Raw genomic sequence first — 18,148 nt, forward strand, 5'->3', positions numbered from 1 at the left:
AAAAAACAAAAACAAAAAACCTTGAACCTTATTTGACACCAAGATGAAGTTTAATTCAATGGTTCCCAGTTTTAAATGTAAAAACTAAAACTATGATAATTCTAAGGGACACATGAGAGAAAGTATTAGTGCCTTTGGGTTAGGCAAAGATTTCATAAGACACTAGAAGCACTAGTCAAAGAAGAAAATAATAATAAAATACTTTGGTTCCCCCCAAACATACAGGAAAATGAAGTAAAAGACCAGAAACTTATTTCCAAAATACGCATTGAATAAAGCATTTATATCCACAATATATAGAGAACTACCACAATTGAATAATAAGAAAACACCTAGATGAAAAAACATGGGTAAAATAAACTACTTGAATAGGAGCTTTCACAAAGATAAATATATGATAAAAAAGTACATAAAAAGATTCTGAGCATCATTTGTGAATTAGGAAATGCGTTCCTACCAGAAAATTGTGATTCTCCTACACTGTTAATGGAAAGAGAAAATATTAGAGGTACTTTGCAAAATAGTTAAACATATATTTATCATATGACCCAGTAAAAACTCATTCTTAGAAAATCCCCATGAAAATAAATATTTACACAAAACTTCATTTGACTGTATATAGCAACTTTATTCAAAACAACCTAAAACCCGGGAAAACCTCAAATGTCCATAGGCCAACAAATGGATATACAAACTGAAAAATATCCACATAATGGATTAACACTCATGAATAACAAATAATTAATTCTGATACATGTAACAATATTAATCCTTCAAAACGATTATGCTGAAAATAGCCATAAGAGTTCAGATAGGATTCCATTTTTATAAATTTTTAGAAAAATAAATTAATCTACTGTGACAAATCAGTATTTGCCTCACTGAGGAAAGAGAGGGAGGGATGTGCAAAAGGTATTTCAAAAGGTATAAGAAAACTTTTGAGGACAATGGCTCTGTTCATTACATAAACTGCAGTAATGTTTTCAGGTGTTAATACTTATATCAAAACATATCAAACTGTACCTTTTAAATATGTACAGTTTATTGCATGTCAATTATACTCTCAATAAAACTGCTTTATAGAAAAACATCTGAAGCAATATACATTTAGAAACATCAATAATATAGATGTAATTTATAAAAAATGTTATTCACTGCCACAAACACAGTGATCTTTAAAATATCATAAGACACCTCTGAATTAATTTAACTTTTCTATAACTCTCTTGTTTTTTTGTGACAATTTTATCTTTGCAGTTAACTAAAAAGAAGGTAATTCTATTTGAGAAGCATTTTTTGATTTTCACAAACTGAGGAATAATCTGATTCTATATTCAGAAGAATACACAGAATTGTGATGAAAGCAGAACATAATGAACGTAAGCAGAAAATGCAGGAAAGCATTAAATGTCATTTCTTTTTATTTATTTATTTATTTATTTATTTATTTATTTATTTTAATTTTTTATTGATTATTTCTAAGTGAAGTAAATCACTTACCACCTGCCATGTGCTTTTTTCCTGGTTAGCTAATGATTCTGACACCAATTTCCAAATTTGTTTGAAAAGTTAAACTGAAATTTAATGTTCTACTTACCAGCTGTTTTTCCTGCTTCTCTAAAGCTGCTCGATCTCTGATTATAGCCCTCTGTGTACCTCGTAACTCACGATTCTGTTCCTTTATTACATCTATGAGAAGCACACACACACACACAAAAAGCGAATTTATCATTATACAATTTACTTCGTTAAAATACTGGACTAAGAAATTGTAATAGGAAAAAAAAAGCCTTGCTTTACTAGATGTTAGAAATTTTTTCCTTCAATTTAATACACTAAAAATTACTGAAATAGTAAACCATGGATTATAAATACTGATTATAAAGAATTGACAGAAGATAAATGGAAATATGATAGTCTGAGGTTTAACCACAAGTACATATTACATCAAAATGAACTATTCCCTTTTTTAATTAGTACATGATTTTATATGGTAGATACATATCACACACACACAAAGCATCTCTCCTACTCCAGTGCTATAGGAATTTCAGAAAGAAAGGCATGTCTCATATTTTATTGCCTTTTTTTTTCCTACAGTAAGTCACAAAATAATGAAACCTTTTAATGAGGCAGATGTGGATTTGCATCACACCTCTATCACTTTATTACACAATTAATTATATCTTGGCAAATTTAGCTAACACTCTAAAACTTTCATTTTGTTAATAAAATAGGGATTGTTTTAAGGAGTAAATAATTCACAAAATGCCCTGATATACTGTATGTGTCCACTCAATCATAATCTCTTTTTAACTTACCTCAATACATTTGGATTCTTTATTTCCACTTTTGGTAAAATTGACATATAACCTAGGATTGATGTGCTATATCTGGGTTATATAACAGCAATATCTTAAAAGGAACACAATGTCACTGTTAATTTTGCCAACATTGATTTCTTATTGTCAGGAATCTTATTAAGTGTTTCACTCATATTACAAATCTGATGTTCAAAATGTTATAGAGTTGATTTTTGCATTATTTTATATATAACAAATTGAGTGTTAGGAAAGTTAAATAACTTGCCAACATCCCATAGGTGGTAAAAGTGATGACATCACATTTGGACTCAAAGCATTCTGTCTCTTGAACCAGTGATATTATCCACTTCACTGGAGCATCTTTTCAATAGAGATATATTAAAAATAACAAAAACAACAAAAGAACAGTCTCTTAAAATGACATAACTGGTCATCCACATGGTAAAGAACACCCCACACCATGTACAAAAATTAACTCAAAAAAGATCAACAACCCAAATATCAAAGCTAAAGTCATAAAATTCTTAGACTACACTGATGTAAATTTTCATGTCTTCGTAGAATTGGCAATGAGTTCTCAAATATGACATTAAAAGCATAAGCTTTTAATGAAAGAAAAAAAAACTTATAAATTGGACTAAATAAAAATGAATGTATTGTGCCTCAAAAAGTACATTATCAAGTGAAAAGATGACCTGTAGATTGAGAGAAAATGAGTGAAAAACACATATTTGATAAGAATCTGGTACTTGGGATATATAAACAATTTGTATAACTCAAGAACAAAAGACAACCCAAATATAAAAGGGACAAGGGCTTGAATAGACATTTTCGCAAAGAAAATACAAAGAGTCAACAAACACATAAAAAAGATCTAAAACATCATTTGTCATTAGGGAAATGAGGAGCCACTTCACATCCACTCGAATGGTTATAATTAAAAAAAAAAAAAAAAGGAGAACAAACTGTCCATAAAGATGTGTTGCCTGGACCCCTTGTGTGCTCGTGGTAAGAATGTAAAAAGATCTGGCTGCTGTGGATAAGAGTGTGGTTATCCTTAAAGATTAAAACTAAGAATAACCTATAATAGAGAAATTCCACTCCTACATATTTACCCCAAAGAATTTAAACAGGAGAGCTTAAAAGCACAGAAAACAAAAGCAAATATAGACAAATGGGATTATATCAAACCAAAATGCTTATGCACAGAGAAACAAGCAACAGAATGAAGACTGCCTATAGAACTGGAAAAATATTTCCAAATTATATATCTGACAAGAGATTTATATCCTGAACACACAAGAACTCCAAAGAACTCAAGAGCAAAAAAGCAAAAGAATAAAAATAACATGATTTAAAAATGCACAACAGACCTAATAGACACTTCTCGAAAGAACATGGTATATGAAAAAAAAAATGCTCAACATCATTAATTATCAGGAAAATGTAAATTTAAATCATAATGAAATATTACCTCACCCTAATGAAAATGGCTACTATTAAAATGACTAAAGATAAGTATCTATGAGGATGTGAAGAAAAAGGAAACTCACACACCCTCAGTGGGGATATAAATTAGTACAGCCATTATGGAAAACAATATGGAGGTTCCATTAAAGAATAAAAGCTGACCCACATGATCCAGCAGTCTCACTACTAGGTATACATCCAAAAGAAATGAAATCACCATGTGAAAGGGACATCTATATTACCATGTTCTTGGAGTACTCACACAAAAAGTAAATAACATACAACAGCGAAGAAATGAAAACAACCTAAGTGTCATCAACTGATCAATGAATAAAGAAAATATGGCACAAACACAATGAAATAATATTCAGCCACAAAATAATGAAAGCCTGTCATTTGCATCAGTATGGATGGAAACAGAAATTATTACACTTAGTGAAATAAGCCAGTATTAAAAAGACGAGTCCTACATGATCTCACCTGTATGTAGAATCTAGAAAAGTTGTTCTCATTAAAGTTGAGGGTAGTGTGGTGATTATCAGAGGCTGGGGAGTAAAGGAGGAAAGAAGAGATGGGGGAAAAGCTGATCAGTGGGCACTAAGTTAAGGTTAGAAGCAAGAAGTTATGATATGCTAGTACATAATAGGGTAATTAACTACAGGAAACAATATACTATACATTTCAAAAATCTCTTAAGAAAGGATTTTGAAAGTGTTCACCATGAAGAAATCGTAAGTAAGAAGACAGACATGTTTTCCCTGATCTAATGTGTACATGTACCAAAATATTACATGTTACTCCATTAATTTGTATAATATTTATATTCATATGTATCAGCTAAAATAAATTTTAAAAATTGACACAGAAACTCAAACACTTCTTCATGAATGTTTACAGCACTATTCATATATAAAGGTGGAAACAATCCAAAGGTCCATGAAGAGCTGAACAAATAAACAAACTGTATTCAACAGAATATTATTCAACTGTCAAAAGAAATGAAGTAATGAAATGTACTACAATATGGATGCACCTCAAAAACATTATGGTAAGTAAAAGAGGCCAGATAAAAAAGATCACAACCTATGATTCCACTTAAACCACATAGCCAGAGTAGATAAATCCATAAAGTCAAGCAGGTTGGTAGTTGTCAGAGAGTGGGAAGAAGGGAGAAATTTGAGTCACTACTTAATGTGTTTACTGTGAGGTAACAGCAATGTCTTGGATCTATATATTGTAGTCAACACACCACTGTGAATGTACTGAAAGTCACTGAACTTTCCAGTTTAAAATAGTTAATGTTATATGAATTTTACCTTTAACACAACTAAAATAAGCCAGCACTCATCCTTTTTTTAGTATAATATGTAACTAGTAGTTACATTAATAGTTATTATGGTTAAATTGTTGATATAAACCAGTCAACTACAAGGGCTTTTGGAATAAAATTTAAAATAAGATGCCAAAACTCTTATATCTTATCTATAAGAAATCTATTTTCTCTCTTTTGTTGACCCTATTTCTCCATTAGATTATAGGGTGGGCCTCTACTGCTCAAGATTTACTGGGTCCCATTCTTGATGTTGGTTGCATATAGAAACACATGTGCAGGGATTACATATAGAAACACATGTGTGTGAAGGGAAATCTCCACTCTCTGAAGAGTCACTGGAATAAACTGACAAAAATTAAACAGGAGAAAAAGCATACATTTTTTTAACACACATACAAACACAAAATTCATGGAGGAGGGGATTTACAGAAGTATGGTTACCTACCAGCTCGAAACTATCTGAATTATTATTACCCACTATGTAGAAATTTATATACCTCTTTGTGGAAGTGGAGGACAGGGAATGTCAAGGGACGAATAAATGACTTCTAGGGAAATACACGGACTGGGAAAAAGTGTAGTTGGCATGCAGAACACCTCATAATATGTAAATGAATGCAACAGAGGATGATGGTATGTGACTAAGTATGTCAACAATCTCTGGTTTCTTTTTCTATGGTGTGAGTTTAATTAATGGCAGCTCAGGGAAAAGATACGGAGGTAGCTGTTTTCTTCCTTGGGGGTTCAGACTATAAGTAGACAAGAAGACAGCTTCTTCCAGTGTTTGCCATTAAGTTCTTTTAATTTAAAATAATCAGCATTCTTTAGTGCCATATTTTGGTATAATTCCTGGATTTTTTTTCAATAGTATCTCTACAGTGAAGATGTAGAAAGTGGGGGCTTTTTCTCCTGCTACTAACTTTCTTCTCCTAAAATGACTAGGACTTGATGGAAAACACTTCTTATTTAAAAGAGAGAGAGAAGATGTTATGTAGACAAATATTTGGGAAATGTTGAAATTGAAAAAAAAATTATTTGCTTCAAGATACTGTATGTTTAATATGTAAATACACATTGCAAGTCTTTAAGAGGAAAATATATTATAGATTATTTGTCAAATTTACTAAACCAAGAATCCCTTTTAAGAAATATCTATTAACATTTCCTAGATATTACTGTTTCATGGAGCATTGGTTTGGATTCTAATGTAAAAATAACAGAATGTATTAGTTACTAGAGTTAAATAAAAATTACAGGAGGTCATTGCTTTCGATGAAGTTCCTGTACTAGGTCCCAAAAGACCACTAAAAATCAAAACAGACTTACTCTTACTACATTTTTCATGTCATTAAATGTAAAGTGTTAGCTGACTTTCTAAGAAATCAGGAGACAAAAGCCAGACTTCCAAAGTTAGTTTCAATGAAGTTCTCTAAGTTTAAACTTCAAAAAGGTATCTGAAGTAACTGATGTTAATTATTTATTATCAGATTATTATTTATCTCTCTGTCCCTGCCTAACTAGGAAAGTAACTCTGAAATGACCAATCTATGAAATTCTATTCATAAAATTCCATAGACTGAAATCTAGAATCCCAATCTAGAATCATAATCTAGAAACCCAATCTAGAATCACAGATAAAGTCAATTAAGATCTTTAAGTTTGTTGTGGTTTTGTCTTTTGACCCCAGCACTATCAGAACAAAATATCACAAACTAGAGGCTTAAACAAAAGATATTTCTCACAGTTTTGGAGAACTGAAGTACAAAATCAAGTGCCATTAGGTTTGCTTTCTCCTGGGCCATTGTGATCACCTACTTGCTGTGTCCAAACATGGTCTTTTTTCTGTGTGTGCCTTTTCTGATGTCTATTCCTCTTCTCATCAGACCAGTCAAGTTCAATCCAGACCCCACCCTTATGACCTCACTTACTTTTAGTTACCTCTTTAAAGATCCTATTTCCAAATACAGCCACACTTGAAATCAGACCTTCATCATACATTTGAAAGTGGAGAACATAATTTAGCCCATAAATCAAAATCTCTTTCCTCAAACATCTATGATCGACAAACAAACAATGAAGAAAAACTCTTCCCCTTTCAAAGCAATTATCAGCCTCTTCATCCTCAACTCAAACACACCTAATTCACTGCTTCTGGACCAAGCTTCCTACCTTGCCATTGCCAACAGGTTGGTATGAAGACATTTACCACTTTACCCACTATTTTGATAGAAAATGTGCTCTAAACTTAAAACTAAAATTACAAATATGAAGTACAACCCCTTTGTGTTACCAAAGTCTCCCAAACTCACCTGGTAAGAGAAAGTGACAGCGCAGTGTTAGTGATTATGGTCTTCAGCCACAACAATACTACCCAGGAAAGCAAAGTCACTATACTGACAAGTTAACTATGGTCAGATAATTGACATAGGTGTACACAGCTGATAAAGCCTTGATTGCTAAGATTTAAAATTCTATCAATACACATTGTTTAATCACTAGATTAGTAAAATCAAAAGTATAAATTTGGTTTTTATTATGGATTCCTGACACAAAGGGCCTAAAACCCTTGGGATATTCTAAATGATAACAAATCCTTTTTATCTTTCAGAATAAGCTCCTTTCTACCACATATGAGTATGCTATTGTATGTGTGGATTGGAGGAGGAAGTGGGATAAAGATGGGGCTAGACACCAGAAACATCAAACATTTGATTTTCAGCCCCTTTCCCTCCCTGTACCTTAAGGGTGGAAGGATTTCAGAGACTTGGATATAAAATGCCAAAGAGATTCAGAGCTTCCTAACAGCAGTGAACACATTTATGTGACGGGAAGGTGGCACACTCAGAGTGGGCACGGAAGCTCTGCATTTCTCCTTTAGTTCTATGTATCTTCCATATGACTGTTGCTGAGTGATATTCTTTACAATAAACCAGTATTTGTAAATAAAGCACTTTCCTGAGTTCTGAGAGCGGTCCTATCAAATTATCAACCCTGGAGAGTAAGCTGTGGGAACATCTGGTCAGAAAGAAGCATGAGTGGCAGGCAACCTAGGAGTTGCAAGTGGCATCTGGGATGGGGCAGTCCTGTTAGACTGAGTCCTTGCTCTACAAGGTCTACTCTAACTCTGGATAATTAGTGTCAGAATTAAAATATATTATTGGACACCTAGTTTTCCAATCATCAAGGGTTTAGATTGGTATAGCCATCTTTATTGAAAAAAAGAAAGTGTTATGACAAAAACAAACATGAAATTTAATAACAGTGTGATTTTAATTTTCTTAGTTTTATATAACTACATGTACATTAACTATCACTATATATCATAAAAGGAAAAATAAAGAAAATTAACTACTGTATATTCCACAGTCTCACACTTGTTAATAGACCTATTAATATTTAAACAGTTCCAAGCTATAAACTCAGAGCATCTAATGTTACATAGTGTTATGATTATAACACTTTAAAACATATTATGGTAAGTAGAAAATGAGAGTAAAACATCTTTTCATAGGGAAACAATAGGAATAGACTAAAACAAATAAACTGCTCTTCAATTTTTCTTAAGCAGCCACTATGTTAAACATACATTTAATGATTTGGCTTCTAGATAATTCAGAATGGATAAAATGAAAAAAGTAGAGACATATTTAATGTTTTTTAAAGCCAGATTTCTTTTCCACTAGATTTATTTCTTTTTAGGTTTCATATCATCACAAGGCTACAAATTCTTCAAAAGCAAGAAATACATATAAGAAGAGATCCCCTAAATTTAATTACAAGGGCCAGAGGATGGAGATGAGGAGAGATGGGGGAAGTTAATCAACAACAAAATAACAAAAACCTACTTCACAATCCTGAATGTATGTTAGAACCTTATATCGAAAATTCTATCATTATTCCCTAAGCATCACCACATTCTATTTACCATCACAACCAACCCAAAAGCAACAATTATTTCTTCTTATCTGTCTTCTTATTCCAAAGCTTTCCCCAACTCACATTATTCCAACTCTCTTATTGCAAGTCAATATAAAAACATCTGCTAATTCCCCAAATTTTCATTATAAAATTACTCTTCGTTAGAGGTCCAGTAGACATTCTGCCACCTGTTCTCTATAATTGATGCTGGATGTGGTGGCAACTTGTTTCAGGATGTGTAAGGTCCAATAAACTCTTATTTCAAAGATTCTAAGAGTGGTTTGATAACATATTTATTTAGATGTTTGTCAGTACTCCCATTTTTTACTTGATGTTAACTACTATCTCAATATATTATACTTCATATTCTAAGAGAGTACAGTTACAATGAAATGTAAAAGGACTGATCTAAAAAGCACATTTAACATGTTCCTTTAAACAGAAAAATAAAATCTACTGATTATCAAGAAAGATGACTCATAATTTAACAGCAGTAAAACCTGAACTATGAAAAGATGTCTTTCTACAACAGAAACATGGATCACATAACTAACCAGCTAATCTCTAAGATGTTAACTAACTTTCATTTCCATGTACAGAACCCAATATATCTGATGACCTTCAGATAACATCTCAATGTTTAATGCCTCTCCTTGTTTTTCAATCCTATGTATAGACTAACACAAAGCACATAAATTGTGGTGAGGCAACATATCTGTTTAAGGAAAACACAGTAACTAGTCCCAGGAATCAAGATCAATTGTGATGTTCAAGTTAGGCCTCAGAAAAAAGAAGACATGTCTTGGATGATGAAGATTCTGTTCAGCATGCAGCCTTCCTGTTCACTGTCTTAGTTCCCTTCACTTCTCCCTATAAAACCCCTTTCACTTACCTGAGTTCCCCAAAATGGAGCATTGATGGACCATAGTCTCTCTATCTTATCAGGCCATGCCTGAACGAAACTGATTCATTCTCATCATCTCTCATGTCCTAAGTATTGGCTTTCAAGCAGTGAGCAGCTGAACTTAGGTCCGATAATATGATCTCCATCAAGACAATCACAGAAACATGTACAGGTACTATTGATACCTAGGAGATAGATAGAATATATGGTTCCTGTCCACACTCTGCTTCTTTCTTTATGCAAAAAAAAAAAAAAAAAAAAAAAAGCCTGAACTTTTTTAAAAAACTTTAACACTTCATCTACCTTGTGGGGCTATTGAGAAATACTTCAGAATATGTGATAATAGAAAACTTTCAAATGTGAAAATGCTTAAGGTATATAGGTCTGTTACAGCATGTTCTCTCCATTACCTTTCACTCAGTGAGATTAATAAGGTCCTGGAAACAGCCCCACCCACCACGCTTTTCTGGCCTATGCCAAGAACACCACTTAGGGAAAGTTCACCCAGGCCAGCTCAGGGATCATGTGTACCTCAAGATTTTCAGGCTCTTTTTTATCAATGAAATAGATGTGACAACATCAAAGACTTAAGTTTGGGACTTTAAAAGATACACTGAAAACTCTTTCTGCCTTCTTCAATTCTAATAAGTCATTTGGGTTTACTTGTTTAAGGTCAAAAGATTTAACCAAAACAAAATAAGCCAAACCCCAACTTGAATTTTGGCTTACTTCCCTGTACCTTGCTCATTCACATAAAATTTGCACATTTGAGAATTAAAATAAAAAGCAATTATTAACTATAATAGGAACATTCATTAACTTGAAAGTCATACAGGTTGAAGTACCTTTCTTTGGGGACAAGGGAAGAGGCCTGTCTCAAGTTTGCAGGACAGTTCAGGATTGCTGTCTCAGGAGTGCTGAGGCACATCAGGGAGATCACAGTATTCATGGGGATTCAACCTGGTTTAGTAGATAGCATTTGTTCTACTGAATTCTGTAATGTGATTTACTATAAGGACACAATGGATTAAAAAAAAAACTAGTAAGTCATATTTTCTACTTTTAAATGTATTTCTTTGTGAAAAATCATTTTATCTTTACAATTTTATTGCCTATCAGTTATCCTGATTCTAGCCAACACATGAATAAAACAGCACTTAAAATATTCCTATATCCTGCTTTCTGGGAAGTTTCTACTTTAGACTTTACCTATAAACTCTGTAACAGCTGGCATCATTGGGAATAGTGAGTATTGTGGTACTGGTATTAACATTAGACAAACTCCAGTTAGAACTATGGACAGAAGAAAAACCCTGAGTGTTAGTTCAGATAAAATAGGTTAAAGGTGCAAAAAGGCAGAACGTGCCTAGAAGAAAGAAGTGGAATACTAAAGAGAAAATGGGAGACTAAAGCCTTTGGAAGCATAATAGGAAAAGAAAACAACATTCTATTTGATTTTGTCTGACCAATGAATCTCAAAAGTCATTCAAACCTTGAGAAATTCAGTCACACAAATTTATTATCATTATTATTATTAAAATTTTAGTGTTTTCAAGAGTTGAAGAAAAGTTCTGAGATGGGCATGTACCAGAAAACTGCTGAGTCTAATTTGGTCTTAGGAGTCATGAGAGGAATGGAGAAATACTGAGGAAAAAAATTTTTCTACAGGATTATCTGTTCTAATCGTATAGAGAACTTTTACTAAGAAAAATGCTCTAAAGAGCATACTGTGCTCCTCAGTCCTACATTCAATTATTTTTCTTCGGTGTGCCAAGAATGAAGGAGCAAATAGAAAGTAAAATATGAGTTTTTAAACATTCAGAATAATAAGCACTAAGGGGACATATGGCATTCTAGGGAAGATACTGTAGATGCCACCATAAGAATGCTTTTATTCTGGAAGAAGGAGGACATGTTTCTTACGGTAATTCAGTGTGTATGGCTGGTAGATTTTATTTACTCTCATCATCAATGTGGTACCACAACTGACTTCTTGACAGGACATTTGTTCCAATTTAGTCAAAACACAGACTGTTCTTGGACAGCTAGCCTATACTGATATCACTCCAGTGAGACCAAACCCCAACAGTTTTGCTCCTCTACTGTGTGTAACATTTCTCAAAGTATCTCTAAACCTGCACCAAGGCTCAGAGAGGGTGCCAATAATGTGAATGTATAGAATAGTAAGCTCTAAATATGGAAAACACTTCTCATGTTCCCATTGTTTAGCATCTCTTTTCTCATTTGCATTCACTAGAAACAAAGTAGATTTTTTCAGCATTCCTGAAAGTGCATTATGCTTATTTTAGGCCTTCCCTGTATTCCACGTTGGTTTTAGAGAATCTTCAGCAGATTTTAAAATATCTCTACAGTAATTTACAATTTAGAGAATAGACCACACCATTAAAATAATAGTATTTACTAACCAAAAGGAGTACCTTATCTAACACAATCTGAAGTAACATTATAGAATACGTTCTGGAGAAGGTTTTTGCCTCAGATGGTTCAGCTGGGTAGAGGAAGGGGAAAAAAATCTAGGAATATGGGCACTATAAGCAAAAAATATGTCAGAATAAGAAAGAGTATGATATACAGTATACTGATAATAGCATTACTGCTGGAGAAAAAAGTGGCCAGAGCCATGGCTAGAAAGAAAGGCAACAACTAGATCAAGGAGAGCCATGCATCCATAATCAAAGAGTTCACACTTGATTTATTGGTGCCAGAAATTAAATAGTATTTTTGAGGAGTAGCACAGTCAGATTTAGGTTTCAGGACTGCTGATTACACAACCAATTTTGTAGGTAAAGAATTTAAGGGTTATGAAGCTTCAGAAAAGAAAAGAAGAAAGGTGATACAGTAAATTGCAAGATAAGTAGGATCTGAACTAGAGCAAAGAGTTGCAGACCCACACATTTATAAGTATCAAATACTCAAGAGGAAAAGAAACAGCAGGATTTGGTAGTTAGTAACTGGGTAATTAGCTGAAAGTAGAGGGCAAAAATCAAATACTGCTCACACTGGAGGAAGAAAACCCTGGGAAGAAAGTGATTTTCCCCACCATTGGGGATTAGACCCAGGGGAGCATTCCACTAAACTACATCTCCAGTTTTTTAATTTTTGAGACAGGTTCTTACTAAATTGCTGAAGTTGGCCTCAAACTTACAATCCTCTTGCCTCCACCTCCCAAGTCACTTGGGATTACAGGCATATGCCACCATTCCACTTTGGGAAGGAACCAATTTAAATAAGATGAAAAGTTCTGCTTGGGATCTCTAACTAGAGATGCTTTGAGACATCTATTTGCAGATATTCAGCAAATTGTTGGACATACTGCTCCGAGAAATAAAAATTCTAGGTATTTGTATCTAGAAATACACTTTTGGAATACATTAGCACTTAATTTATAACTAAGATATGAGTGGACAGTGCATCATGCAAAGATAGCATGCACTGTTAGAACAGTGAGAGCCCAAGATGAAACAGCAACAACAAAACCCACTAATATTTAATGCTCAGGTTTAACAAATAAAAAAGAAAACCTGGAAAAAGAAAAAGTAGTGGTCAGAGGCAAATTAGGAAAATGTTTTAGCCATGGAAGCCAAAAGGGAGACTTTCCAAGAAGAAATTATTATCAGGATCAAATATAAAACACAGGCCCAAGAGATTATCATTAAAATAAGTAGTCACTGGAATTGATGACCTAGAAGTCACTGATAATCTAGGTAAATGAAGAGGTCCTAGCTCTTCTACTTTGTGTCTTTATAATTTGGGGCAAGGTGGTTCCTTTCCTCTTAATTCCTCATCTATATAATGAGAATAATAGTGGTACTTATAGGCTTTATGAGAATTAAATAAGATAATGTATGCAAAATTGTTAGCATAGTACTGTCTTAGAATAGGACCTCAAGTTTGTCTTTATTGAACATACCAGATAAAAATTATAAAGTGATTAAAGAAATTCACTGTTTTGTTTTGTTTTGTTTTGTTTTTAACAGTGCTGAGGATCCAATCCATGGCCTTTCTAATGCTCTACCCCAAGCTACACCTTCAGCCCCAGGAAATGTCTGTCCCTTTTAAAAGGCATAGTTGCATCAGATAGAGCTCTAATCTCTTGGATATAAAAAGAACTCAAAAAGTTAAACAACAAAAAAACAAATGGCCCAATCAACAAATGGGCCAAGGACCTGAACAGATACTTCTCAGAAGAGGATATACAATCAATCAACAAATACACACACAAAAAAAAATGCTCACCATCTCTAGCAATCAGAGAAATGCAAATTAAAACTACTCCTCCAGTAAGAATGGCAGCCATTATGAAGTCAAACAACAAGAGCTGGCAAGGATGCAGGGAAAAAGGTACACTCATACATTACTGGTGGGACTGCAAATTGGTGCAGCCAATTTGGAAAACAGTATGGAGATTCCTTGGAAAACTGGGAATGGAACCACCATTTGACTCAGCTATTCCTCTTCTCGAACTTTACTCAAAGGACCTAAAAACGGCATACTACAGGGACACAGCCACATCAATGTTTATAGCAGCACAATTCACAATAGCTAGACTGTGGAGCCAACCTAGATGTCCTTCAATGGATGGATGGATAAAAAAATGTGGCATTTATACACAAGGGAATATTACTCAGCACTAAAAAATAATAAGATCATGGCGTTTGCAGGCAAATGGATGGCATTAGAGCAGATTATGCTAAGTGAAGTTAGCCAATCCCTAAAAAACAAATGCCGAATGTCTTCTCTGATATAAGGGAGGTGACTCAAAATGGAGTAGGGAGGAAAAGCATGAGAAGAAAATTACCTCTAGATAGGGAAAAGAGGTGGGAGGGAAAGGCAGGGAGAAGGGGAATTGCATGTAAGAGGGAAGGAGACACTCTTCATTATACAGAATTCAGGTTTGAGGATGTGAGGGGGAAAAAAAAGAAGTAGGTCACATTAGTTTGGGTAGAGAGTGGTGATGGGAGGGGAGGGGAAGGGAAGGAGGGAATGGAAGGACAGCAGAATAAAATAGGCATTATTATTGCTGTGGGTATATATGTGACTGCATGACCAATGTAATTCTGCAACCTGTACACTCAGAAAAATGAGAAATTGAAATTGAATCCCATCTGATTCAAATATATAATATGTCAAAAAAATTTTAAAAAATAAAAGGCATGGATGTTTGTGCATTTATGACAAGTCCTTATGGAATCCTGATTTACAGGTTCGTAGTTAGCTTCAATAAATAGGTCACTATTAGTCCCTGGGGGGCGGGGCACATTGTAGATAAACAAAATAACTCTACGTGTGTGTATATATTTTACAAGTCACTAAAAAAATGTCAAATACTTGATTGTAATTTCAAATTGGAAAGAATCTTCCTCTTAAATGGCATTGAGATACACCTCTCATTAATTTCTGGAAGAAAGTATACACTGAGGACACTTGTTCATCTTTGTGTCAAAAATGAATTAAACATAACTCTGAATAGTAATAAGTGCTATAATGTTGTCTCTCTTTTTAATTTACATGCACAGTCGTCTTTAATGATATAGTATGTAACTCTCCCAGCCAATCCGAAGAGACCAAAAGATTCAATTATTCCCCAGATCCACAAGCAGTTACCTATTTCCCTTATATATTAGAATTTCATTACTGCTAGAACAGACAAAAAGTCAGCATATAGTAAAAGATCTTATGATCAATAATCAACATGCCTGAGAATCTAGAGGCATGCATAAAAATACATTAAATTTCATAATATATAGCCTCATTACTGCTAAGAGTGCTGTCATCTTTTAAACAAACAAAAAAACTTCCCTTTAATAAAACAAGGAGTAAAAGCATCAGTAAAGCTCTGCATTAAAGTAATGAAAATATAATCTATAATTGAGATGTGAGTAAATGATTTGATTAATAATTTAAGAAAACATAAAGTATGTAGCTTGGTAGTTGTAGTAAACATATATGATGAACAAATTACATTCAGGAATTTTACACAAAGGTATTTAGTGGTATGGTTCCTAGCAAAAGTCCTTAAGACTATTTCCCCCAGAAAATAAGCCTATTCAGCAAAAACATTCCTTAGAAGGATTTAGTAACTGCAAATGAATACATAGTAAAACACCCTCACTGCACATCTTCATTGTCCTTTTTTCCTCTCCTCTGTACTTCAAGTACAATAGTCACTAGACTGCCAAAAGCACCAGAAAGCACAGACCTAAGATATCTGTTTTTAAAAATATTTTGCAGATATTAAGCAACTAAAACTAAGATGTATGGACTCTATAACTTAAAAATGAATTCATTTTGTAACATCAAATAGGAAAAAAATGTTTTTTCCTCTGTTTAGCATTCTCACTACATAACACTAATAAAGAAAAATTCTCAATATACAAAACTCAAACAATAAGAAAATAAAAACCCTCCCCTCCTTCAGCCCTGAAAATACTACACAATAACTGAGTATTGACACTGAAGGACTGAAAAAAAAAAAAATAGAGTGCTCTGTTAAGGATTAAAAAGCATTTTCAAGAAAAATACACACAAAAAAGCGATTTCACATAGTTGTACTACATCATATACCAAGTTAGTAGCTATTCCAGGTATTGTAAATGGTACTTTTCAATTAGTAAAAAGTCAATGATCTGAAAAAAATATTTTTCAATCACAGAATAAGCAAAAGTGCATTATGATTTATGAGAGATTAGGGATAAAATGGCATTATGTGTTGAAATGAAGGACAGAGCAGCAGGGTAAAGATGATGTCTTTGTTATCTTCCCCAAAACAATTTAGCTGGCATTGGAACAGTCAACACAAAGGAAAGAAGGAGTTACCTCCAAGTCAGGACAGAGCACTGTGGTTGTACCAATCACTGTCTAGCTGCCACTGCTCCTTTTGTGGCAGGGTTAGACCCTTACAAAGAAGTGATTCTCTGGTTGAACCAACAACAACTTAGTCTCAACATTTAATGGGAAACAATTTTTAAATAACTTAAATGAATTTAATACCTATCAAATGTCAATGAAAATATCAAGACTAATTAATCAGTGTTGTATAAATATACATTACAGTCATTGCATATGAACTCAAAACTTGTACACTTCAGTACATTCATTTTTTCTTAAGATGACATTGAGCTAAACATATGAAACAAAGTAAGAAGAGTCTTTGTAATGTAAACTTCTATAAAAATAATATATAATACATCCCTTACTTTAGTTAGCAAAATCACCAGGGAGAAAAATCCATTAAGAAAACTAAACCCAGGCCCTTCCCTGGTATTTCTTTTATGTTTCTCCTGGAGTCAATTAAGTAACATGTGTTTCACATGTCTACTCAGGGGTGTTCTTAAAAGGGACAACCGGTCCAGACCCAAGTTCATTTTGTAACTGGAGTGGGCTAACCCTCTCCACATCCAAGCACACAGATTTACGGTTAGAATGCCTTATGTAGTACTATCCTAAATTGAAGGGGGAAAAAAAAAAAACAAGCAGAAGACACCAACAAGAAATTCATCAAATCACCCCAAGTCTAATGACACTCAAAGGCCAGCAGTACCCTGCGCCTCAAAATGCTCAAAACCCTGCTACAGAAAAACTAAAAATAGTAAATAACAGTGGGGGAAGTGTTGGAGACAGAAGTCAGACTGTCCAGGTGAGCTTGAAGTAGGTAGAGCCAGAGGTGATGGGGAAGCAGAAAAGTGACGCAGCCAGGGCGGTCACCTGTGGGGCAGATATTGACCCAGCCCCGCCCCCAGGGAAAGCAGCCAGAAATGCAGCCGGAAACCCTAAAAGACGCCGGGAAAACACACAGCTGGGCCCTGTAAGCCCATCCTGGAACTTACCATCCACAGTTTTCTTCTTGAAGAGGGACGCCATGGTTGGGGACCGCGCCCGGGCGGCCCGGCTCGGCCCGGTCCGGCCCGAGACTAGGAAAGGCAAGAAGGGAAAGGACAGGCCTTTGGAGGGCTCGGGGTGGCGGAGCGACCGAGCAAAAGGACAAGGGCCGGGTCGCCACGCAGGACCCGTGGAGGGCGTGTATCCGCGAGGCTACCGCAGCCGTGTCGCGGGGAGCTCAGGTGACCGGGAACTAAGACACTTTTTGGAGAAGTCACTTCTAGGCGGCGCCTGCGCAATCTGCACGCACGCCTGCGCACTGCGCCTCTGAAGCCGCTGCCTCTGCCCTCACTTCAACGG

The 18,148-nt window shown here is 34.5% G+C and overlaps 1 protein-coding gene across 1 annotated transcript in view; it reads right to left on the reverse strand.

Moving 5' to 3' along the window:
- Positions 1–18,052, reverse strand: part of CHMP2B (charged multivesicular body protein 2B) — a 33,873-nt gene extending 15,821 nt beyond the window's left edge. Inside the window, exons 1-2 of the mRNA XM_081300578.1 lie at positions 17,797–18,052; positions 1,598–1,689 (exon numbers count right to left, since the gene is read on the reverse strand). Of these exons, the coding sequence (XP_081156704.1) occupies positions 1,598–1,689; positions 17,797–17,830 (126 nt within the window). The 5' untranslated portion in view covers positions 17,831–18,052. The remainder of the gene's footprint in view (positions 1–1,597; positions 1,690–17,796) is intronic.
- Positions 18,053–18,148: the final 96 nt, after the last annotated feature.

The sequence above is a fragment of the Spermophilus citellus genome (genome assembly GCF_964194105.1).
Source record: "Spermophilus citellus genome assembly, chromosome: 7".
Lineage (NCBI taxonomy): Eukaryota > Metazoa > Chordata > Mammalia > Rodentia > Sciuridae > Spermophilus > Spermophilus citellus.